Here is a 26,802-nt window from a genome sequence, read left to right on the forward strand (position 1 = left end):
GATTTGCAGTAGGGGTTTTACGTTCTTTATTCCCCAAACATAATTTGCATAAATGTGAATCTGATCAGCAGCATGAAACTAGCTGACTCTGGTTTTGCTGCTCAATCCACACTCTTAGTAATTCGTTGCCAGATGAAATTAGAATTACAGTAGAAATGATAACAAATACTATTTCATGCAGTGTGCAAGAACAGCTGCATGACACAATAAGATTTTCTGGAACACATTTGGAGCACATTTGCCGGAGCATCTCATCATTATACATGACCCAGTTATGAACAGAAAACCAAATCCATGCTGCGAAAAGAAGCATACACATCAAGGGAAAAAACATTTCTATACAAAAAAAAAAAAAAATATATATATATTTTTTATATCACTGGAACAAAATGGAATATCATTTTTTTTAAATTGTAATTCCAAACAAGACAAGTTGAACCTGCTGTTTAACGGCTTCATTGGTGTTAAATTAAATCAAACTTCAAGTTCAATGCAAGTATGTTTAGCAAGAAGGCAAATCCAATGACGTTTGTCAAATCACCAGTGCTCCAAAGTTGCCACGATGAGAACAAAGTTCTTCCTCTTGACTTTTTTACAAGGTGTCATTTATCTGCGTCTGTTTTTATGTCTACATGCTTGATTTCTCAACGTGGTTTACAAGGCAATCCATTTATTGACGTGTTCCTGCTTTCCAGTGAAGGCAAAAGCTTTATTTTTATTCATCTCCACCCATTTCGTTTGCTTTTGAAGAGCTCTGGGTTCTTGAGGAATCTTTCATCTGAGCGTCCAGTCTAGTACCACTTTTGAAACAAACTCAAATCTGATAACACTTTGCGTGCAACACAACCACATAAACACTGTCATCTGTCACAGTTGATAAACAGTCTATAATATATACTGTACATTTCATCCCTAAAGCTCTCATGCTGTTCAATGCACTTCAATACACTTTTTTTATTTTTTCTCTCATACACGCAATTTAACATTTTCCACACTTGATGTTACCAAACAGTTCTATCTGTTGTGTCTTTTTTTGTATTGCATTTTATGCCCAACAGGACAGAAACGTGTCATATACAGGTAAATGAAATTTCCAATGGAGTTAGATCCAAATCTGAATATGCATACATAGCAATCTGATGCACATGCTCTTAATACACACACATAAACTCTCACATACTTCCCACGTTTGAACAGAAACGCACTCTCTGAGCTGCTGTGCATCTAAATAAACATTTCCTCAGATCACGGCGACTTAATTCTTACGTCAAATAAATAACGGATTCCGTCGTGTGCAAACATATGCAAAGTAACTCATCCGCACGTTCCTCCTAACAGGAAGAGCAGCAGGGCGTCATTGTCATACGGATGGGCACAAAGTGAACACAAACACATACAAAAAGCTTCCAGTTTTTGCGGCATCCTATCCAGAGACCACTAATTGTGTCATGAAACATTTTTCTCTGGAAAACAAAAAGACATGTGGAATTAAAATCTCATGTTAGATCTAAAATTGAACATTTAAACTTTAGAAAGTGAAGTTTTGAAACGCAATTTGAAGGTTAAATCCTTTAGAGGGATAGTTCACCCAAAAATGAAAATTCTATTCACCCTCATGTCGTTCCAAACCTGTAAGACCTTCGTTCATCTTCGGAAGACAAATTAAGATATGTTTGATGAAATCCAAGAGCTCTCTGACCCTCTATAGACAGCAAAGATCACCACGATCAACACACAGAAACGTAGCAAGGAAATCGGTAAAATAGTCCATGTGACATCAGTAATCGTGTAATTTTACAAGAACACTTCTACGCGCAAAGAAAATAATCAGCACTGATTATGTTCTGGGGTACTCTCCAAAATGGCAGAAGATGGTAACTCAGGGAGAAGAACTGTTGAAAAAATTATTATTTTCTAATAATAGTATCCTTGTAGCTTCGTAAAAATTATAGTTGATCCACTGATGTCACATGGATTATTTTACAGATGTCCTTGCTATGTTTCTGTGTGTTGATCGTGGTAATATCCTTGCTGTCTATGGAGAGTCAGAGAGCTCTTGGATTTCATCAAAAATATCTTAATTTGTGTTCTGAAGATGAATGAAGGTCATGAGGGTGAGTAATTGATGACAGAATTTTCATTTTTGGGAGAAGTATCTCTTTAAAATTTAAAAGTTACTTGACTTTCGTTCTTCTGTGGACATGTACCTCTATGCGTGTGTATTTTGGGCTGTCCTGTGAATCCTGTGCGTGCTCTGTGGTGATGTAAACTGTCTAGGATGCTTTCGGCCAATCGCCGCACGTCGCCGTGGGTTTTGGGATGTGACCTCACTGCCTCTAGCTGCTGCAGTCCTCCCTCCTCCAGTAACATGCTGCAGTACCGCCCCGCTGCATTCATGTAGGCAATACAGGAAATAAAATTCACAACACAGAGAGTCTTTGGGCTCAGAAAGTGTTGGGTTTTTAGTGCTGATCTCACCATTTTTGCTGCAGACGTGCTGCATGGCCCATGCGGCCCACAGCTGGACTCCTGGGGTCTGGAAGCACTTCAGTAAAGGGAAGAAAGGGTTGAACGACCTGGAAAAGACAAACAGAGATGTACACTAAGCACTTTATTTCTTTATAATACTATAAATCATTTTCTTTCTAGTGCATTAATGGCAAAGTAGAAGAGGGGTCTACACAAGCATTAAACTGAAACTACCAAAAGCAAGACCCCCTTAATGTGGACCCCCTAAACTGAACACCAGAGTCATGTCAAGTGTTACTGTTAACTAAAACCTTTTTTTTTTTTTATGGAAATAAAGCTGAAATAAAACATACAGTACATATTAGATGAAAAAACGTAAACTGGAAATTAGAAATGTTGGGAAAAAAAAGTGTAATAGAAAAAATAATATAATGGGGAAAAAAATGAAACAATAATTAAAACAAAATAAAAAAAAACAGAAAGGGCAGACATTCATTTTAGTTTCATAAACTGAATTTTTTAAATTAAGAAATGAAAATGAAAACTGAACATATAATTAATAATATTAATTATATGTTAATAATAATAATTCAAACAGAAATAATTCAAATATTAACAAAAATACTGTAATAGTATATTAATAATATAAAAATAGCACTGCTCAACACAACCAGTACTGTCAATGTTTTAGTTAATTTTAAAGTTAATTGCAAACTTGTTACCTTGTTGCCATTTTTTGTTTATTTCTTTTTTTTTTTTATTTATTTTTTTTTTTAATTTTACATTTTATGCTTTTTATATTTGATGTTTATTCAATGTTTATTTATAAAAAATATAAAAATCTGTACTTTTCAGAAATGTTGTACATTAAAGTAAAAACCGTTTCATGTCATAAAATAAATAGGAAAAAATAGTTCATGTATTATTAACTTAATTCCTGTGGTTCCATTAAAAAAAAAAAAAAATCATAATTCATGTTTATCTTATAATATATTTTTATATACTTTTTAAAAAAAATTATTTTAAGCACAAACTCAATACAAGTTTATGTACAAGTTTAGTTATACAATACAATGTGTCTAATCAATTGAATTCAAAGTAGGGCTAAACAATTTTGGAAAATAATCTAAATTAGATTTTTTTTTTTTTTTACCAATATTGCGATTGCGATTTAATATGTATTTATTTTTTTAAAGCTCTTTATGTTCTGTATTATTCAACAGAGACAAGCTGTAAATCATTGTATAGTATGACCACACAATATTAGATAGATTAAATGTTCTCTACCAGGCCTATGTTACAAAGAAATTATGTGAATATTTGATTGATTTGATTGATATTTTTTAAATTTTTAAATAATAGTATTTTGTTTTTTTTTTTGAACTTCCAACCTTGTAAGCATGTAATAATTATGACAACATAAAGCACTGACAAATAAGCCTGGTGTAAGCATTAATATACAAATCACACAAACTAAAGTAGATAGCAGAAATATAAAAACAAATCTGTTTCTTCACCACACTACTTTAGGTAATTCAAAATCACTGTAATATGTAAACATGTGGACTGCACTTTTTAAACACTGTTTGTTCTACTTTTTTGGTCGCGCTAAATAATTTCACTAAACATTATGAAAAATATATGCGTTAATTAAAAAAACCTACAGGGAAAAAACACCCGCATCACTTGAAACACTGAAATATAGCATAGAGAGAATAACGGTTATTATTATTATTAGTTATTTTTTTTATTTTTATTATTATTATTAGTTATTTATTTATTGTGGGTTTCATGCTGTCTGCTAAGGCATAGGACACACACAGGCTTTCCTCCTCACCAACTGACACAAAGTTAAATGATTTGCAACGGTCGCTTTGTCGCGTCCAGTGTATAGTAGAGCGACATCATCTATGGCTTTTCTCTTCCCTTTCACAAACCAATCCATCTCCCATCTCCCAAGTTACTTCCTTTGGCTGTTTACGGTTTTATTTCTTTTCTTTTTCTGCCGATGGCCCGCCAAACCGCAGACTTGGCAACACTGTAGAGTGCCAACTTGATGCTTCCTCTGAAGACTGATGTGTTCGACTTGAAGCAGTGCTGCTTAAACCGATCGGTGCGTGTCATCAAAGTACTATGAGAGCTATAAGAGAGCAGACGTCTCCTTATGCTTTCTCTCGCCGTACATTGATGTCTACACCGATCGATCATCAAGTCGAACACACCTCTTTACTCTCGCGTGTCATGTGACCGAGTGTAATCGTAGGCCTCTGCGATGGAAAAATCATGTTTTTTCATATCGCAAATGCAATTAATCCTTCAGCCCTAATTCAAAGCTTTAATAATTTATCAACATTTTAACAATAATAGTGCTCTATAAAATAGGGTGACCATACATGCCAGGATTTCTATATTTCCTAAAATATCCAGGTTTTGGTTTTGGTTTCTGGTTTTCATACTTAATGAAGGTAATGAACGTTTGACCAATAACATGCAGACATTGTACGTAATCGACCAATCATGGTGCGTGAGAAGGTGGGATCTACAGAGAATGGTCAAAGCGATGCAAATATGTGTATATATTAGTGTTGGACATGAAGCAGCACTGAGCATAATGATCAGTGTATGACACCAAAGTACCGTGAGAGCGATTCAAGCCGTCTGCTCTCTAGAGTACTCTCACGGTACTTTGTCATACAACAATCGGTCTGCGCAGCACAAACAAAGCCAAAACGTGGATATTTCTGGCCAGAATCTTAAAAATGACCAAAACCAGACCTGACAAACTCTGTTGTTGAGTAGCACATATATTTATTTGTATTTTGTGTGTGTGTGTATACTATGTCTATATTATGCACGATATTGTTATCGTGGGCACTTCTAAATACCGAGAATAATTATATATTACAAATTATTCAGAATTTGGAAAGCATTTTAAGAATACTGTACCCATCAACTGCTCAAAATGCACAACACCGCTGTATGCTGCATTAAAGACGCATGTGAGCTCTGATGTAAACAAGCACAGATGAGAAGCACATGGAGGAACATGTGAGAGACGCACTGAATGAAAGCACATTCACTCTCTGACAGCAGATGGCGCTAAACTGCAAAAAATGCAGCCATTACCCTGGAAAACCCATAAATAAAAGCAGCTGCTACTTTCTAAACATTTAAATAATATAAAATAATTTATATTTTCCATAAAATTTTTCCATTTTAATCTGGACTACAACATGCCCTAGATATTGTTTGAAAGTGTTTTGATTCTTTATTGTTCATTAACACTTTACATTAGGGCTTCATTAGTTACAAACTGCCAATGAAAAATTCTTCTGAACATTCATTAATCTTAGGTATTCCAATATTTAATAACCCATTGTTAAAATCGAAAGTTGCAACTTTGTTATTTAATGAGCTAACATGAGCTAAGACTTGAATTTTTTAACAAAAGTTAACAAAGATTAGTAACTTCTGCAGCAAATGTAGCTATTGCTCATTGTGAATGTTAATCCGTTAACTAAGGTTAACTAATGAGGTCTTATTGTAAAGTGATACCTATGGGTCTTTAAAGTTCTTTTGCACTTTAATCTGTGTAAAACTTTTAACTTTAAATATATTTTTTGTATTGCTTTATTGTATTTAAATGTTTCAGTTATTTTTGTTATGAGAAAAAGTTATTTAACCTGTTTTACTGTATTTTGACCACTTTTTTGAAACTTTTGTTATGAGAAAAAGTTATTTAACCTCAATTAATCACAACAGGAAAATTTGATACCGGCATATCCCTAAGTAGCACACCCCTTTAGTACTCGACACTTCAGTGAAGCATGTTTCTCATGATGTGGTGTTGTCATTTCTCACCTGTACGCTACCATCTCACATTCCGGCGCTGGCCACTTCAGAATCACCGAATGCTGTGAGAGATACATAATGATAAAACCAATTACTCAGGCCTGAGGTGCAATAATACCCAAACAATTTATATTTGTGTTTGCGCAAACACGCACCAGTTGCTCCAGCAGCGTGGTCCTGAGTGACAGGTCGAGGGTCCACACCTTCTCGCCCCGTGAGGTGAGGTGTGCCAAGATGCCTGCGGCAAAATAACTGACCTCCACCTCTGGACTGTTCAGCAGAGAGCGGATGTGATCCAGAAAACTCTGAACCATCAGCTCACCGTGCAACTCCCCCACCTCGGCGATGTTATTCTGAATACAAAGGAAACAATCACACAAAACATTCAGAACTAGACAAGATAAAGAAAGGACAACTACAGCACAGGGGACCACAGCTCCAAAAGTACAACCGAATGCAAAGTGAAATAGTCTCATTATACTTTCTAACTAAGGGAAACTATTAGCATAATCCCTCAGCAGTGCTTCCTTTGACACGAGAAGGCGTTTTATCAGTGCTGCCCACAGCTTCAGAATCACTCACCTCAATTCAGTTTCATGTTTTTCTCCAGTGCATAACCAGCACACAATTATTAGAGGCTTGATACAAAAATGCTTCTATTTGATATGTTACATATGCTTCTAAAAGATAAAAATTACCAAAAATTATTCATACACTTTGTCCTTAAGTGTTTTTTGTTTAATTGCTAAGACAGTGAAACAGAAGGATGGAATTATCGAGATGAATCTGTTCTGACAAATTCATGTGTGTGTGTGTGTGTTTATGTGCGCTAAATTAAAACTACTAAAAATAACTTATTTTAAGGTTTAAATCAGTTTTCGAATCCCACATTTCCAGTGTGAACCTTTGACCCCCACTGTATAGATTGTTTCTTACCAGTAAACCCAGGACCTTCTGTTGAATGGATGACTCTGATGGAAAGGACTGGAAAATGAGACATTTTGAGATGAGAATTCAAGGCAGGTTTTTAACAAATTACTGTTGCGTTCTTCTGAAAATTCCATAAAAAGGTTTGAAGTGTTTACCTCGAGTACTTTGATGAAGAGCTCTAGTCCCTGGTTCTCTATGAAGTGTCTGCAGGTGGTAGGAGATTCATCTGTGAGGTTCCACAGAGCGCTGAGTGTGAACTTCAACGTGGCATCCACCATACCCTGACACGTTTTCTGCCGCACAATGTGCAGGAGTTGCTATGATGTGAAGAGTGAGAGAGAGATAAGTATCCACTATTCCTTCCATTCAAGTGTTACAAATGTTAAATGTAAAATTTGAGAGGAAAAAAAACAACAACTTACCTTTACAATAAAAAGCTCAGCTCCTAACTGTGCAGTTTGCTCAGTGGACAACTATTAAAGAAACACACATAAAGAGCCAAGTTAGATCATGGAAAAAAAAAGAAAGAAAAAAAAAAAAACCTAAGGAAGGAGTGATATTTCCATATGTGGCTTTAAAAGCCAGATTCATTTACTCTTGTCCAATTGCACCTGGAGTGCGTCTCAAACCACCTCCTGAAGTGGTTGGTGAGGTCCGTCGTGAATGTGTTTCGGTATCTATTAATCTATTCACTATTAGCCCATTTCACACATACAGTCTTTACTCGTGAATTACTAGTGAAAGATCATGTGCAAACAGGACCTTTTTAAAAATACCGGTAAATCAGTTCTGGTAATTTACCAGAAAGGGAAGTTGTAACAATACCAGTAAATTACCGGTATGAGCATGTACAAAGTCAGAACACACTGACGAATGAAGTCTGCTTTGGGCCAATCATAAAGTTCTTATGGAGATGACATGATTAATCTGAGCTATTTACAGTGAGCTCTGCTGCTTTTTATTAGTTTTTCTATGTAAATAAGTGCTAGATGGACATCTTTGTCCACTGCGCCACATCTAGCAGCTTTTTCAACACGTCACTCTTGAGACCCAGCCTTCTGTTCTGTTCATAAGCGCTGAGGCTCTGCAGTTGGATACTACGCGTGTCTCGTGTTTATAAGAGCAAAAACACATTCTGTTTGATCCATTATGTCTGTCACTCAGACTTTAAAAATGTTTTCAAATTGGACAGATGAAAGTGAAACTAAAGCTAATCTCCTCATGGGGGCAAATGAAGACGGTAAAAAGCCAGAATGCCATTGCTTGTGTGAACAGCATATTTATGTATTTACCGGTAAAGTCATTCTGGTAATTTGACGGTAATTTACCGGGATTGCTGTGTGAAAGGGGCTATTAATAGCCACCCGATCAAAGAAAACACATGAAGTGTTAAGTTTAAGTAGGCCCATAGAAAACCTACTATGCTTTTCTTTCAAACATATTGCGATAATTAACTTTTTGTGGACAGATTCATACATTCAATTTTCATTCATATTATCATATGAATAAGCAGAGCTTAACGACCAATGCTGTGTGACTGCCACTAGGGGGGACAATTATTTTAGGGGCCTTTGCACTATGTATATTATCTGATATGTTTTGCATGTGATTGTGTCGTTTCACACAGCTATTTCGCATTCAGACAAAGCTCGCCTCTATACCTTTAAGGCTTCTATATGCAAGTGTGTCTGTTGATGATTGGTTTACCTCTCTGCATGTGAAATAAGTAACAAGAGTATTAAAAAGGCATTGATATTAGGGATGTCCCAAGCCAATCTCAAAGATCTGGATCGGGGCTGATCAAGCATTTTTTGTAACTGATCGTTTTCGGCTTTTCTCGGCTTGATCCTTATTTTATGTCAGCTGTAATGGCGCTGTCGTGCAGTAGGTGGCAGTATTTGTCTTCCATTAGATTTTTCAACCATCATTAAAAAGAAAAGAAGACACTCAAATATGCGGGTTCAGCTGCCATTAAAACCAAAAGAAGAAGAAATGCCTAAGCTTCCGTTTTCAGTGTTTTTAATGCGCACTTTTTTAACGATCACTCATTCATTTATAGTTTACTTAATCTGCAGACTATCTGAGATGTCGTTCCCATAACTTGTTGCTATGGGTTGCATCTTGCTTTGGATTTTACTGACAGACTGACACTGCGAGCTTCATGCTTTCTAACCATATCTCCTCTATTAGCTATTTTTGTTTCAATTTTTTGAATTTTTGTATATATAAAATACAAGAAGTAATCCTATTTTCCACCATTGTCTTTACACAGTATGTGCAAATATATACATAGAGAGTGTATCTTATATATGTACACACTCACACACATTATTTTACTCTCTGCATAACCCTGTATACATTGGACTGATTTAAAAAAAACTTTAATGTATTCTTGAATTGTGCATCAAACACTAGGAGTATACAAGTATCGGGATATTCAAGTTTCGGGACCTGGTATCAGCAGATACTAAATATTCAAAGACTCCGATCGGGGGCATGTATATATATATATAAATGTATAATCTATAATCTATATATAATCCAGGTATAAATGTGGTGACTCCCAAATCGCGTACTTATGCACTATTCTAAGATGCTTTGTAGCATAAATAGTGTGAGTAGTGCGTTCACACGGAAAAATCCAAAAAGAAAAAGTGCACTTTAAATACCCAGACGATGCACTTAAATAACTGAAAAAACTAAGGGCCCTATCATACACCCGGTGCAATGTGGCGCAAGGCTTGGCACAAGTGTTTTTGCTTGTTTCAACTTGATGCAGTTCTCATTTTCCCGTCCTGCACCGCGTTGTTTAAATAGCAAATGCATTTGCGCCCATTTGTGCACCCATGGGCGTGCTGGTCTAAAAAAGAGGTGTGTTCAGGTGCTTTGTTGGCGCATTGCTATTTTGAGGAACTGAAAATAGACTACTCCATAGACCAACTCAAACCTGGACTAAAGTCTGGCGCAATGTTGTTTCTTTGTTATTTAAAGAGCACGTTAGTAATATGCGCCTATAGGCGGGTGCACAACATGCGTACACTTTGCTTACTACACACACAGGGCAGCAGCACACAAACATTTTTAAAAATGAAAAATTACATTCCGCCATGTAAATAGCGAATGCGCCATGGCGCAAGCGCAACTGGCTTTCAAAGGGGACGGGAGATGAGACTCTGATTGGTTTATTGCACGTTATGCCCATAAAACACCCATTACTCATTAAGAGAATAGGGACAACATTTTTAGACCATGTGCCCGGGCATTTGGGACACTGTTTCACGGTTGTGACGATGTAAGTTTTTAAATAAGCCTTTTTCACAGATGGTTTTCAATGAATGGGAAGAGAGCTTTCTATAATGAACATTAAAGTAACTTTAAATTAAGAATTAAAAACCCCTCTAATTCAGCCCATGACAGCAGCACAGATAAACTCCTCTGACCGCCGCTGATGTGACACAGGGACGATCTGCCTGTCTCAGTTCTGTCACACTGCATTTCACGATGCATCACAGCGATAGAATGTTCTGAACCTTTCGTGGGAGCCCCCCAGCTTATGTTTCCTCTCAGCCTAAGACTGCAGCTGCTCACCTTGGCAGCGAGGATGGAGATAATAGCTACAGCCATCCTCTGCATGTTCTGATCCTCGTGGTTACACAGCCACTGCATGACCAGCTTGGCAGCTTCGAACCTGAACAAACAATCATCATAATTGATTCACATAAAGTGTAACCTCTCACTTTTGAAGAGTAGTTTCATAAAGCAACATACATCAAATACTAGAAAAGAGCAACAGATGATTACTGGTCATGCAAAACATGAAAATAACATGCATATTTAGATTTTTTTTTTTTTTATACTTTAATATGTATTGATATTACCTGAGCATTATTAGCAGCTTGACAAAAACTAAAGAGAGTGATTTAATATTGCAACATTTTTAAGTAGAAATGAAAAGTGGTACCTGTTGAAAGGAACCTCCTGCAAGATTCGATCACTGCATAGAGACAGCAGACAGTTCTTCTGCAGCTGAACAAAAACAGAACAACCGTTTACCGGGAAATCATAAGTGGCAACAGTAAAATCTTTTTCTCATTCTTAAAATGACGTATTATCACAGGGAACTGAATGATTATGTGAAATTATAATGTTGAATGTTCTCAGGAAGAACAGATGCTTATTGTGTAAAAAGTGTACTTCCTGTAGAAGTGTTGACACAATCACGCTACCAAGTGAAAGTGACCCGACTACATAAAACATTCATCTTATCATACAATCTAATTGATTAATCCACTGAGGGAAACTATTTGAGCCAAACAATATTGAAATATTCATAATATACTAGTGATGATTTTGCATGCGACGTAAAAGCAACAGTAAATATTGCAGTGATTTTAATGCATTTCCAGTTTATCCATTTTTATCAGTTTATCTATCCATTTTTCCTAAAAGCCATTATACTAGTCAATGTTAAGATGCTTAACTTTAGTACTGAAAAGAGCATATGAGTCAGTGTTATTTTAGTATTACTTATATAAAATAATAATAATATAAGATTTTAAATTAGCGTTCATTTGTATATTTTCAATTCAAGTTTTTATTTGTTTTTTAGCTTTATTTACATTACAGTTTTAGTCATTTTAGTATTCAACTTAAACTGAATTTAGTTTTACATCAAATGTTCTTTCATTTAATATTTACGTAACCGAAAATGTTTTTTAATAACATATATACATTTTGAATTTTATAATAATCGTTTTATTTAATAATAACACTGGTTTGAATAGGTAAATTTGATTTATTCCCTGTGCAAACTGTCCATTTTAATAAATGAATTCAGTACTAAAACAATTAAAAATTAACTCTATTTTGTTTAAATAAAAATATAAACATAACAATATTAATTAATATATAGTATACAATACAAAAACTTATCTTTATTATAAAGCATCAAATATTAATTAATATATAGTATACAATACAAAGAGTAAATGTTTATTAGGATTTATTCCCTGTGCAGCACTGCTATAGGCACCTGGTAAATGTATTCAGTACTAAAACAATTAAAAAGAACTCTATTGTTGTTTAAGGCAAAAATTGAAACCATGGCAATATTAATAATATCTATAGGCCAATACACCGAACTTAGGCTTTATTATTAAAGCATCATTTACATTATTCATAGACATAAAAGAAATGATTTAAATCTTATCATCTCCTTGAAATATTATTTCCGAATTAAAATATATGCAAGTGGAAAATAATTGAAACTTTTATCATGGAACATAATTGTTTAGAACCGATTATAAACTAGATTTTACAATTTTGCAGATAATACAGTTTTGCATTAAACATTTAGCATATTTGAAGGCAACACTCCAACTCTCTAGAAGCAATGTCCAATATTTCAATATTTTTTATGCTATACACTATTTGAAGTAAGCCACAAAAAAATTCTTTTTTCCTGGTGAACTATAGTCAGCTCAAAAATAAATTTTTTTGATTTTCAGTTTCAAAAAAAACTGTTTTGACTCGGGCAGTGCACGAAAATTTTCAGACGATTTCAGCCGTGATGGGCAGTTTTTATCTGATGTTTTAGTCTTGTTTTTCTGTACCTGCTGGTGGTTGGGGAAGGTCTTCGTTGCTTAGGGGTGGAGCTGTGTTTTGTTAGGCAGGTTTCTGTTTGGGATTCCAAAGGCACACAGGCACTGGCTGCCAGCTGCACGTTCAGTGTGGCCGGATGATTCTTCATCCCCAGCGCTACCAGCTGCAGATGGACAGAGCAGATCGATATGGAGAAACGCAGTGACCTTTGATTTCGTCACTCAATCTTTGCAAGTATGCATACCTTCAGGATATCAGGCCTTGGTTTCTCAATGGCATGAGTGAGGCTGAAAAGGTGGAAGAGAGCTTCTCTGACAAACCCCTCTCTCTCACTGTATCTTCTCAACGCCTCACAGATCTGAGCCTCATTGGCCTCTCCAGTCACCTGCAAAAAATGAACAAAAATCATGAACTTACAATCACCTTCTACATCTAAAAAGAAGCAACAGGTAATCAACAACTTGCTGTTGCGTCTGAGCACCTACCTTTAAGCTGCCCTCTCCAGACAGGAAGTCAGAGAATCCGGCATCGGTGGCCAGCAGACCAACGAAGGTCATGCCCGGTCTGGCCTCCACGAAAGCCTTGACTGCTGCATCGGTCACCTGCTTACGGCCGGACACGTCCAGAGACACCAGCTGGGGCAGGATGCCAGGAGTCTCCAGCAGCTGCCGCGCCACGTCGGATGTGAACTGCTTATCGTCTGAGATATCGAGGTGCTGTAAACCCTCCAGCTGGACAAACAGAAAAAAATCACGTGCATACAATTACAAGCATAATAATGAACTTTCTGGCTAGAGAGACACATTTCTTAAAAGTCAAAATTCATTTTCTGCTATTTACTCTAAAATAGATCTATCTATCTATCTATCTATCTAAAACTGCTTCACTGCTTAATAATATGAATAAAATTTAAAAAAAGCTTGATTGTTTAATCATTGAATATTAAGACATTAGTATAGTAATTTTACAGTTATACTAAAAATGAAAAAACAAAAAAAAAAACTTCTACTTCAGACCCTCTTGACTGTATTAGGGTCAGTAAATAACTGAAGATATTAGATTATTTGACATTTATGAAAGATAAGTATAGGTCAGGTTGTTAAATGTCCCTAAAAACATGATAATTAATAATTTACATTTGTAAAAAAAAAAATATTACTGTATATGTATAATATACTAGTGATGATCTTGCTTGCGAAGTGAAAACAACATAATAAATATTGCAGTGATTTTAATCTGTTTTTTTTTTATTAAATTTATTTGGGTGATTTTTGTTGGGATGAGTGAGTTTGTTTGAGTTTTATTTTAATGTTATTTATATAATATTTTAATATTTTGCATTAGCATTCTTTTGTGTATTTTCAGGTTTCATTTTAAATTGAATTCAAGTTTGTCCCTAAAAACTACCACGATATTAATAAGTATTATTATAATTTAATATTTTTCTTTATTATTGTTTTTTTTTAAGTTGATTTTTAGTTTTATTTGTGAAAAAAGAGAAATAGGGTTGCATTTTGCTTTTAAAGTATGTTTTCTTACATGTACTTATAGTGTACTAACAGTGTATTTATCTAAGAAAGTTCTGGTAATACAAGGTAACTACATGGGGTAGGGTTAGGTTTAGTACCTAGTTATTACATAGTTATTGTAATTACTATAATAAGTACATAGTATGTACATGAGGAACACGGCTGTAAAATAAAGTGCTACAGAGAAAAGCATCATCTTGATTTGGCAGTTACCTCACATGACATTTTTAGAGACGTTAAATTATACATGCCCTCAATGAGCTCAGTGTTAAAACACATGGAGAGCTGACCTGACTGAGCACAGCTAGCAGTTGAGCGGTGGTCATCTCCAGCCTCTTGAGCTGGTGCATGGTGAGGTAGCGCAGCCTGCTCCTCAAGCCCAGGAGCGGGGTCAGGTTCGTCACGGAGGTGTTGGAGATATCCAGACTCTCCAGGCGAGGCAGCCCGCACACGTCCACCAAGCCCGAGTCGTAGAAGTCCACACTGGACACGCTGAGCGCACGCAGCCCCGGCATGGCACTGAAACAGCGACGGCTGGGCTCCTCCAGAGAAGACATGGTCAGGCCGTTCAGGACGAGCCGCTGCAGACTCTCCTGCAAGGTTTTGTTGGATGATAAACCTCGAAGGATGTCGGTAATGGTGAGGTCAGCGTTGACCCGTGAAGCGTCTAGCTTTATGATAAACTTTGTATAAAGTGTTTATTATTTTTTGTTTTGGATATTTGGGATGTTAATTATGAGGATTGGTTTTAGTTGTAAATTTTTATTGTAGGAGATGCGCGCGGTGCGGATGCAGGCGTGACGCAACCGGAACTGCTGGCAGCTTCGGAAGATTCCCACCGTGCTGTCATTCAATAGACCTATAAGAGAAACATTACGGTCAATGTTTTTAGTATAAAGTCATTCATTTCGTCTGAGACGACATACAGCTAAGTTTAATTTCCAGCTCCTGTTCCCCTCTTAGTTCTGTACAATAGCCATAAAAAGGCCCAAAATATAACTTTATAAAGAAATAAAAAAAACATGTTAGTTTAATTTCATTACACTCACTCCATTTAAACTGTTATTTTCAATACAATAAAACTGAATAGGGACTGATCAAAATCAGAGTTGGTGAATAAATGTTAATGTGAAAATTTTTGTTTTATTTAATTTAAATCTGTATATTTACTGATCAAAATCAGAGTTGGTTAATTTTGAATTTTTTTAAGTTTTGTTTTTTTTAAATATGAATATAAATATTGTGTAGTTATTTGTTTTTGAGCTTGTTGTAGTGTTGTTATTTTTAAATGTTGTCTCAACTTACTTAACGAAAGTTTAAGTTGAAGAATTAAAATGGCTACAAAGTTTTACAGGTTCAGAATAATAATAATAACAATAAAATAATAATTATTTAAATAGAATGGAAAATATCTAAAAGCTAATTCAGTATATGAATAAATAACATTACTTTCTAATTAATACTGATTTGGTATTGGTACTGTATATGGTACTTTAAAAGTATGTATATATATATATATATATATATGGTGATGTGTTCTTATTTTTACACGCTACACGCTACACATGACACAGACACACACACACACACACACACAACACACACACATTTAATAGAGCGCAGCTGCTCTCAAGCCCAGGAGCGGGATCATTACAATGAGTTGGAACCAGAATTATTCATTTTGATCTGTTCCTTATGCAAAGTGATATGGCTAATGACTATGAACAACTTTTATGCCGTTTATTCTACTTTTTCAAGGATGAGGGTGAATAAATTTTGCCGTATCTTTAATATTTGGTGAACTATTCCTTAAACTTCAATTGTTGAGATTGTGTTTTGTTTTACTGATAAACATTAAAGGTGAGTAAACGACTAAGTCTTTATTTGCAGATGGACTATCCCTTTAGAATACTACATAGAACACGCAGTCATTGTTCCATGTGCAGAACTGAATAGGGACTGATCAAAATCAGAGTTGGTGAATAAATGTTAATGTGAATGTCATCCTAAGTTTGTGCAGCCTTCCTCACAACACAGGACTCCTTGTGGGAAGACCAGCGGCTCACGGAAGGAGAGCGAGCCGTCATCACGCATCTCACAGAAGAGCTCCAGCCTGGAGCTCACCAGAGTCATGCACAGATCGGTCAGAGACGGCGGGGATGCCTCGTCCTACAACAACAACATCAAATCAGACACACCCTCGTGATCTCAACCCCCATACGCCTTTCTTTTCCTAGGTTTGGGAAGTTTTTTTTCATTACGCTGCCTAGGAAATCAATCCTTTGATGTATTATATTGTAAGTAATGACTAAGAGGAAGCGGTGGTTTCATTTTCACTGGCAGCTGAGTGCAAAAGCAGTCTCTTTACTGGAGAATAGATCTTTTTATGTATATCAACTAGTCCAGGGGTTTCAAACTGGGGTCCGGGGACCCACAGAGGACCAAAAGGAAATGCTATGGACGGGAGTATTTGAAAAAGAAAAAGATTAGTGAAAACTGTGTAAAATTAAAAATAAATAAACATCTACAAAGCCCTGCATATATATATAGTGGTTACGATTTAAGAATTGTTTAATTAAGGGTGTATTTGAATATGAAAAGGATTGGTTATATATATAGTGGTTACTAAGTTTTCATTTTGTTAATTTGTCCCTTCATTTAAGTTCAATCCCGACCACATTGTACTAATTCATTCCCTCATTTTAATTAAATCAAAACCACGGGGAACAAATTAGTACAAAATAGTGATGGTATAATTTATTGATGTGTGGAATTGATTAAACAAAAATGAGGGAATGGAATTAAAAGAGGGAACAAATTCTTTCATTCAGTATTGCAGTGCTGTCAAACGATTAATCGCATCCAAAATAAACGTTTTTGTTTACATAATATATGTGTGTGTGCTGTGTAAATTCATTATGCTTATATAAATACACATTCATTCAAGTTTACATTTAAAAAATATATATTGTTTATATATTAAATATATATTTATATGAATATAATTGTAAATATTTTCAAAATATATGCTTTGTGTGTGTGTGTATTTATATATAAATAATAAATATACACAACACACACACACATATTATGTTAACAAAAACTTTTATTTTAGATTTTGGAGTTTGACTCCTAACCCTAAGGTTGTGGGTTCGAGTCTCGGGCCGGCAATACCACGACTGAGGTGTCCTTGAGCAAGGCACTGAACCCCCAACTGCTCCCCGGGCGCCGCAGCATAAATGATGCCCACTGCTCCGGGTGTGTGTGTGTTCACTTTTGGATGGGTTAAATGCAGAGCACGAATTCGGAGTATGGGTCACCATACTTGGCTGTATGTCACGTCACTTTCACTTTTGTTTTTTTGTTTTTTGTCACTTTTTTTTATTATACTTTGATTTATGTATAGTCTGTTTTAATTTTTTTTTTTTGCAGTATAATATTACAGCAAGTTGAGAATTTTTTTTTTTCCCAAATATTTCAAACTGGTATAATATACATTTTACTGTATAATACATATTGACAGCTACATATTTTAATTTTCATACGTATTAGGGGTCCCTCGCATGAAGATTATCATGTTTTGTGGGTCGTGGGATCAAAAAAATACGGAAATCCCTTCATTTAGTCTACAGATTGACCGATGGAAAAAAGTGTTGGTGTTTAGCTTAAGGACCAAAATGGTGCTTTAAACCTTTAAAGGGTTTGAGCCTGGCAGCTCCAACCTTGTGATCAGCACAATAAAGAACTGAGAAAACATCGTAGAAATCTCCTAGACAGTCTGTCATCCCTAATGCAGCACACTTTATGACCACTAAAATGTTAGTACAAACCTCAGAGTTGATTTACAGTACTTCAACACCTGAGGAATGATATGGATCATCTGGTGAACTGCACACGTCTGGTACATTCATCGAAAGCCTTACCATGGTCTCGAAGAGAGGGTTCATAACGGCCTCGAAACGAAAGAAACGCGCGTGTTCCGCGGATAACGGCAGGAGGGTGGAGATCAAACACAATCCGACTCAAATGTTCTTAGCTTCTTCGCCCGTTAGCCGTCAAACATCTGTCTTCAAACATCTGCGGTGTTAAAAAGAACACGGGCCGTTATAAAGCCACTGTAACCTCTGTTCGTCGTTTGCTTTGTTGTTCCGAGGATCTCTTCTTCTGCCGGACAGTTCGTACGTGCTCCGGTCATTACGTGCTGTCAGGCATTTTGACGTTTTTATATCGGGAGGAAACGGTAACGACGTCTTGACAAGTAAACAAGGTCGTCACACGGGAAACGGATCCGCATCAGAGGGGGCGGGGCTGGGGGCGTGGCTTCGGAAGAGCAGCTTCTGCATTAAGATAACAATAATACAGTTTTGTTTCCTAAATTTAGGATGCATTTTTGTAAGTATATTTCATATCCATAAATGTTATGTTATACTTTATACAATTATAAAAATCTAAATATACACACATTTACATTTATAAAGATTTTAATATTTCTGATATTTTTTTTTATAATGTTTTTGATGTTTCTGATATATATTTAGTGATGATTTTGTGAATTATTTGTTTGTAGGATAAATGGGCAATAAGTCAGAGAGAAAAACTTTATATACAATATTAGTTTTAGGAATATGTCTATTCAAGTTTAACGTTTTTCTATTTATAAAGTTTCGATTTATAAGTTTTATTTACATTTCTATATATTTTCTATAACTCGGTATCGCAAAATACAGTATTTAAAGGTTTTATTTTATTTTATTTTATTTTATTTTATTTAAAAAAAATATTTTATGCTATTCACATTGTTAATGTAGTATTGTTTGGTTCAAATAATTAGGTCTTAGATCATTTGTGATCTTTTGATATTTAAGACACCAAGATTCTGGCAGAAATAGACATTTCATTATAAATGACATTTTATTTATTCATAATTTAATTTAAGTGTATTATTTTGTATACATAAATGCTATTTTATGCTTTACAGGAATCTAAAATGTGGTTGTGAACTATACTATAAAAAGACCAATTTAATTTATTTTTAATTCATGCCAAACAACAAGAAAAAATCCATTTGTGTATGAAATGTGTATGATTAACAAGATTAACGCCTACTGTGTTTTGTTAATTAATAATTATTTTATTGATTATAATATTTTTTGTAATATATTTTTTTTTATAGCTTTTTTTTTATGGATATAGGTTCTTTTTTTTTTTTAAAAAGCTTTAACACAAATACATTCGCAAAAAAAAAAAAGAAAAATTTATAAAAAAAAACATTAGAAAAAAAAAAGTGCAATCGTACTTTTAATATTTCCGCCAGATAAAACTGATTATTGGATTGTTATGAACTGGTCCTGAGCAGAAGCTAGTTGCTTAGGACCAGCATAGGACCAGCTCACAACCAGATTATAACCAGTTTAGGACCCTTTTTAAAATGTAGTGAATTATGACATTTTCCCACCCTGTTTCTCATCCTTTGATTCAGACAGTCTGTTTTGGGTTGTTTCCCCTTTAAGAGTTCAGTGTTACCGCCCACTGTTATGATTGGCTAACGACAGTGCCTATGGATCAATTATTAACACCCCAGCCAGAACATTTGCGATTGAGCGTAACTGTTTAGTAGCGGGTGATGCATTCGAAGCGATGGCTCTTGCAATGATAAAACCCTATATGTTTGAGCACATCTGCGTGGCATTGTAATTTTCCTGTACACAGACCCACTCGCTGTCCGTCGACTGAACACTTGTGAGGCGCGCGGCGCGACAACTATACGAAATGAGCGTAGTTGTCTTGTGCTGGAGGCGGTCATATGCAAATGTTTAGAACGTCACTTCGCACCGTGACGTCACTTCTTACCATGGATCCAGAACGAGCAGTATTTAGAGCTTGATTAAATAAATGGCTCGTTTAATAATGGGGAGGACGTTTTTAGCTATGAAACTTGCAGGATGTTTTAATGGTACAAAGACCTCTTATATTCCAAAAGATCAAGGCAAATTTGGTTTCTCATTTCATGACCCCTTTTAATATTTCCGCCAGATAAAACTGATCGAAGCCCGTTGATGACTATGACGAAGCAGGAAGCGATCTCCGGGTCTGCGCGTGCGGTATAACACGTTGTTCTGCAGCTGTTTTATAATTGTGAATATTTGATAACACATGTCTAAATTCAGCTAAATCAAATCTCTATGTTTTGGACGGATGCGTTTATTATTCATTATCAAAAATCAATTTTCCTGCAAGTTCTTGCACAACTAATCAGTGACGAAGGTCAGGAGTTGTGGCCGCGAGACCTTCAGTCGCTGTATGCAAGTGATCGAGAATCAGTCAGCAGTCACATGGCCGGGTTGATTAACTTTGAGGACGAACGGGAGGTGAAGCAGTTTCTGGATAATTTAGGAGTGGAGTACAGCTATCAGTGTCACCGGGAGAAGGATCCTGAAGGTCGGGAGAGCGCTGTCCCTCTCGCGCGGGTGCTGAACAGCTTCGTGATCTCGTTCATCTGTGTTTCTTGTGTTTGTTGTCACAGGATGTCAGAGGTTGGCAGATTATTTGGAGGGTGTGAAGAAGAACTATGAGTCCACAGCCCAGGTCCTCAAGCACAACTGCGAGGTGAACGGCCACGGAGAGAGCTGCTATAAGCTCGGCGCTTACCATGTCACCGGCAAAGGTGAAGCCAGCCTTTGTTACTAGAATTTAGGATCATGCAGATCTTAAAAGATTGTTTCCAGTGTCAAAACTGTAGTTGAATTTTTATAATTCTAAATGCATAATTGTGTCATATTGGACTCCATATGGATTGGATGGATTGATATACAGGCACACAATTAATAATATTTAATAATTACTTAATTATTAACATACAAGTGTATTAATATCTTTAAAGTTTGTTTCTTCACTGCCAAAAAAAAAGAGAACGAAATGATATTATATTATTGACATTTTGTTATTATTTTTACTTAGTCTTAATGGGATCAAATAACTTTCTATTTCTTAGTTCTAATTTCTTAGAATTTCAAGTGATCTAGTAAGACATTTTTTGTTTTGTTTGGCAAACATAGGTTTTAGTCCAAAATTTAGACATTAAATTATTATTTGTTTATGATTTTTAACAAAGCAAATCTGTAGTAAATTATTGTGATTTTAACTTACCTATATATGATTTTTTTTTTTATGTTTTATTTTTCATATCTATAAATCCTAGTTACATTTTGGAATGTTTTTTAATGTTTAATTTTATGTATTTATCTGTTCACTATAGTAGACATACTGTAAAATTAAAATAAAATTGAAAAGTCACAGAAAGCACACAACACAATAAATAATAACGTTAAAATATATGTATATACAGTATGTATGTATATGTATAATATAAAATGCATACATTTAATATTATATATATTATTATATGTATTGTATTTTTATGAAATGTTATAAGTGATATGCTAAAATAAAAGAAAAAATATATAATGAAAAAATAAAAATAATCTGATACAGAAATATTTTTGTAATAAGAAAAAAAATTTACATTTTTTTTAGTAATAATTAACATTCCAAAATTAAACTGTAAAATGTATTATATGTTATAAATATATTGTAAATATGTAGAGTTAATTTGCAAAAACAGATAACTTTCTTTTTCATTGTGCATTCCAATTAATCTCAATTAAACTGCAGTTGGTGTATTTTGATTGGGTAAATATATATATATATATATATTATATATATATATATATATATATATATATATATATATATATATATATATATATGTATATATATATATTATATATATATATATATATGTATGTATGTATGTATGTGTGTGTGTGTGTGTGTGTGTGTGTACACTAGCTAACTAACACAATAAAAACATGATAACATAATAAAAACAAGTTATCAAACTCTTCATATATTGTATTCCAACAGCTGACTGCTTGTTTTGACATTATAGGTGGTGTGACGGAGTGTTTAAAGACTGCATACTCCTGTTTTATGAAGGCATGTAACAGCAAAGGAAAGAAGTCAGTGGATGCTTGTCACAACATAGCTCTGCTTGCCCATGACGGGCGAGCCATGGAGGGGGGAGTTGATGCGAAGGTGGCTCAGCAGTACTACGAGAAGGCTTGTGAGGGAGGCTTCGCCCCCAGCTGTTTCAACCTAAGCGCTCTTTTAATCCAGGGATCTCCAGGGGTGGACAAAAACATGCCGCTGGCTCTAAAGTACGCCCTGCGAGCCTGCGAGCTGGGACACGTGTGGGGCTGCGCTAATGCCAGTCGCATGTACAAACTGGGTGACGGGACAGATAAAGATGATCAGAAAGCAGAGGAGCTAAAGAACAGGGCCAGAGAACTCCACGGACAGCAGAAAGAACGCCAACTGAAATTTGGGGAGTGAAATATCATGCCATAACAGTTCACTTTTCCCCAAACTCCTGTTTTGGTATATCTGATATAAACTTCATAAATTATTTTAATAAATGTGTTCTATGACTCTTTTTTGTTATAACTGTGATGACTTATGTCTGAGAGTGATGGTGTTAATATAAGCCATTTACAGAAACTGTTATAGATAACTTAGACTGTGAGAGTTAGCACAGACTTATTATTAAAGTTTAATTCTCTAGTGGTCTGCATTAGGATCGAATCCTTGTAACTTTAGATTTTATTTATTTTTCCAGGTGCTGTGTGTAAAATGAGCACTAGATGGAAGCATACTCAAGTTAAATTGAATCCTCACATACACGTTTGAGGTTTTCTGGCGAACTGCTTGCTTCTTATGTGGTCAACACATTGCAGTGAACATTTATTCATTCATTAAGACAGACTTTAATATTTTGATGTTTCAAAATGTCCACTTTATTCACTTAGGTTTGCTAAACCTAAATGACTTACTGTATATAAAATGGCTTTGAATTCTTGAAACTTTTAACTTTTTCATTTTTAGTTTTCCCCTCTGTTTAACTTTGATCTTTTTAGTTTTTTGTTTTGATATATGTATATTTTTTATATGATTTTCAGATGTCACATGTCGATAACGCCAGATGGTCTGTTGGTGACCTCTGTGATCCCGGTGTGAAGAGGTCAGTTGCTGCTAATAGTTTTGGGAAACAAGAATTTTCCATTTAAATACTGGAACCAAATGATTGTCATGATGCTCAGCAACTGTTCTTGAACCCTTAAAATTACTTCTCGAACGAAGCCGGCACTTTCAAATTAATCGGAAACCAGCAACCAGTGTAATCTGATTCACAAACAAATGACTCGTAGGAACCGGCTCTTTTCAGTGAATCAAAATCACAGCGCGGCCAGTGTAGTCTGTTTTCTGAATCTGAACGAATGACTCTTATAGACAGTCCTTTTAGTGAATCAAAAACACACAGCGAGTCTAGTTCCCAAACGAATGATTATGAACCCGTTCTTTTTAGTGAATCAACAATTTTTTTCAGTAAACAGTACAAACAAAATATTAAGGCAGTAAAATTATGAACATAGAATCAAAACATAAGAAAAATATACAACAAGAATATACACAGACACAGACGTATTGCCAGGGTAACAAAAAAACACAATGTTGTAATACATTTATCTTAAGTGAAATAACAAAGGCTAATGCGTGACCCTTGTATTCTGATTCTCGAGCAAATGACTCTTATGAACCGTTTTCCCCAGTGAATCAAAAGCATATACAGCGCAATCAGTGTAGCTTCTGCTTCCCAAAGGAATAACCCAGTTCTTTCATCTAAGTGAATCAGAAACATACAGCGTGACCTGACTTCAGAACGAGTTTAGTGAAACAAACTTTAGCGAAAGACTCACTTACTAAACCGCAATTTATTATTTTAGTCATGTCCGACTCAACATGAACCTGACTGTTTGTCACACATGAGTTTTAATCAGTGGTAGTATTGTATTGTATTGTTTTTGTTCAATATTTTTAATACATTTACCAGTAAACACGTTATTGAGCTGTTGAGGTCTGAAAATTAAAAAAAGCATTTGGCAGCAAACTACTGAAGGCAGAAGATACCATAAAATGGCATGAAAATTTACCCAAAATTTCTTCCTTAAAAGTACTAAAAGAATAATTCATAGCATCGTTAAATTTCATTTGATTCCCAGAAGCAATACAGTACATGCGATGCACAGGCATTCTTCACCTCCAATGACACTGCAGCAGCAGCAGCAGACTGAAACCACGCCCTTTCTCAGCTCTTCTCTAAAAGAGCAGCAGCATCTGATTGAGCCAGTAGCTCCGCCCCCATTCGCTCTCCACCAATAACATTGCAACAGGATCAGACAGTGCACGTAGCCCCGCCCCCTGTCGGATCAACGGACAAACACTCTCACGCTCGCTCACGGACACTTGCCGCTCCTGCAGGAACATCGGAGGCGCACGACTGTTGTTTTATGTTGTTTATATTAGTTTGCTGGACCATCGCGTGCTGCACGGAGTAACGGTCGCAGCGTCCCCGCGCGCGCTGGAGTTGAGCACGGATCGTGAAGCGGTGAGTTTGACGCTGTGTGTAGTTGCTTGTGATGCGCAGTGTGATGTTATAAGCGGGATGTTAGCTAACAGGCTACAGCAGCAGCAGCAGCACGCCTATCATGAGATTAATAGCGACTATAGCCGCTCTGACCGGCGACATGCTGAAGATGCGAGTGTTTTTGGGAGGAATTCATGTGCGTGTGCGTGTCATGCGCTGGCTGCGTGTAGTTGGACGACTTTTGCGTGATTAACGCTCGTTTCTGATGATTATAAACTAGGCTTTTGCGGCTGGCGTGTACGTGTGTGTGTATTAATCTGCAGGATTAAGTTTATTCTCGTGCTAGATGCAAGTGGATCAATGCAGGATAACGGTTGTTTGTCTGGAGGGGGCTTCATGTGCCCCCCACCCCAGTTTGAATCGGGGTGTGTCACACACACACACACACACACACACACACACACACACACACACACACACACAGTCGCAAACGGAGGTTAATTTGACACTTCTGAACAACCTAATTTCTTTCGAAATTTACCATATTTTCTGCCAAAATACAGTAGTTACCACATTTACTACTGTAGAAGTGTCACTGCTGTCAACACAAAAAAGACATTAAACAAAATTTTGGCAACGTTTGAAAGAGTACCCATATTAATGTCCTATGATTTTACAGTAGGGTAACTGTAGTACATATTGTGTTTTGGTTGTTAACTATGTAATCATAGGCAATTTTAACGGAATATATGTTTAAAAACAGTTCTTGTGTGTGTTTTTGCACATCTCAAAACAAACCGAAAACTATATATATATATTTATATTATTATTTTTTTTTTTTGTGTGAATCAAAACCAAACCAGATATTGTTGAACATTAAGGCTGTATTTATACCGTTCTTGACCTTTATTATTATTATTATTATTATTATTATTATTATTCTATTCCAATTCACTAGCTAGATTTGTTTCGTTTAGATATTAGTCTGGTACAGTATGTGACTTTTTCTAAAAGTAAACAAACGCTCATTTAATGCTCAGGGAACCCTGTGTGTTGGTATATTATTGTAATATTAAAGGCTTATTTAACAAAAGAGTCAAAACTAGTAAATATAATTGCTGTTTGTTTTAGATGTAATAATTAACACTCAAAAAACTTGTAGTTGTGTACAAACATTAAATTGACAGAAATTGAAAGTTTTTGATACTTTTTTCGTATGAAAAGTAACAAGGCTTATTGTAATTATTGAATGGGAGGCACGCTCCAAATAATGGTTGATGAAGTTTGTTCAGGCATCAACAGAAAACATCAAAATGGAGATTGAATTGAGTCATCTCTATTGTCAGCCCATTATAAATGTGTTCCAAACCCATCAATTATGATGCTCAATATGCCAGTATGCAAACAGACAGTTCACTATGTTCTGAGCCACAATGAATGTGTTTATACTGACTGTGAAAGTTGCTGGTCAATAGCACAAAATCCATTCAGAGTCTTTCTGCAGTAAACTCAAGCTAAAAGACATGAAATATGTCTGCCTCAGCACTTATTGATCATATATGGAAATGGGACAGCCTTTCAGGATCCTTCTGTCTGAATAGAGCACAGTTATGTGATGAAATCACCCTAAATCAAGGTCATGTTAAGAGCCTGATACTGTAATGATCAAAAGATGAAACTAGCCACAACTCTGATAACTGGGCAGTCAAGTTTTCTTAGGATTAGGATATGATATGCTCATGATATGTTGGGTTATGACTAACTATGACTCATAATCAAATGTGTCAGTACAGGTTGGTTCATTATGCATTTTGAACCTTGAATTGTTCTCTCTGAAGTATGTACAGAATGAACTTCTGTTTATGCCTGGTTGAGGTTTTTCATGCATATTGTATAATACATAATTGACAGATGTTTTCTCTGTTAAAACATCATGATACT

At 35.5% G+C, this 26,802-nt stretch overlaps 2 protein-coding genes and 1 pseudogene across 4 annotated transcripts in view; 2 read left to right on the forward strand and 1 right to left on the reverse strand.

The window, feature by feature from the left end:
• Positions 1-2: 2 nt before the first annotated feature.
• Positions 3-18,669, reverse strand: LOC109054000 (annotated as a pseudogene).
• A 1,763-nt stretch (positions 18,670-20,432) lies between these two features.
• LOC109053952 (cytochrome c oxidase assembly factor 7-like) lies at positions 20,433-22,868 on the forward strand. The gene is made up of 3 exons (XM_042746952.1): positions 20,433-20,819; positions 20,905-21,045; positions 22,330-22,868. Exons 1-3 carry the CDS (start codon positions 20,564-20,566, stop codon positions 22,770-22,772), a joined length of 840 nt encoding a protein of 279 aa, XP_042602886.1. The 5' UTR covers positions 20,433-20,563; the 3' UTR covers positions 22,773-22,868.
• A 1,816-nt stretch (positions 22,869-24,684) lies between these two features.
• The window catches only part of LOC109071888 (ras-specific guanine nucleotide-releasing factor RalGPS2-like), a 120,076-nt gene continuing 117,958 nt past the window's right edge, over positions 24,685-26,802 (forward strand). For 2 of the 3 annotated variants that reach the window (XM_042746345.1, XM_042746347.1), the window contains exon 1: positions 24,686-24,882. The gene's annotated coding sequence lies outside the window, so the exon portion shown is untranslated. Of the gene's footprint in view, positions 24,883-26,802 lie in introns of all 3 variants that reach the window. The other variant, XM_042746346.1, reaches the window with a different exon arrangement.

This window comes from Cyprinus carpio, chromosome B20, assembly GCF_018340385.1.
Source record: "Cyprinus carpio isolate SPL01 chromosome B20, ASM1834038v1, whole genome shotgun sequence".
Lineage (NCBI taxonomy): Eukaryota > Metazoa > Chordata > Actinopteri > Cypriniformes > Cyprinidae > Cyprinus > Cyprinus carpio.

Bases quoted from the DNA above. Each gene is read 5' to 3' on its own strand.
- LOC109053952 (XM_042746952.1), top strand. From the start codon at position 20,564: ATGTTTTGGACGGATGCGTTTATTATTCATTATCAAAAATCAATTTTC. The intron at 20,820-20,904 runs GTCGGGAGAGCG...TTGTTGTCACAG, and splicing joins CCGGGAGAAGGATCCTGAAG to GATGTCAGAGGTTGGCAGAT. The intron at 21,046-22,329 runs GTGAAGCCAGCC...TTGACATTATAG, and splicing joins TTACCATGTCACCGGCAAAG to GTGGTGTGACGGAGTGTTTA.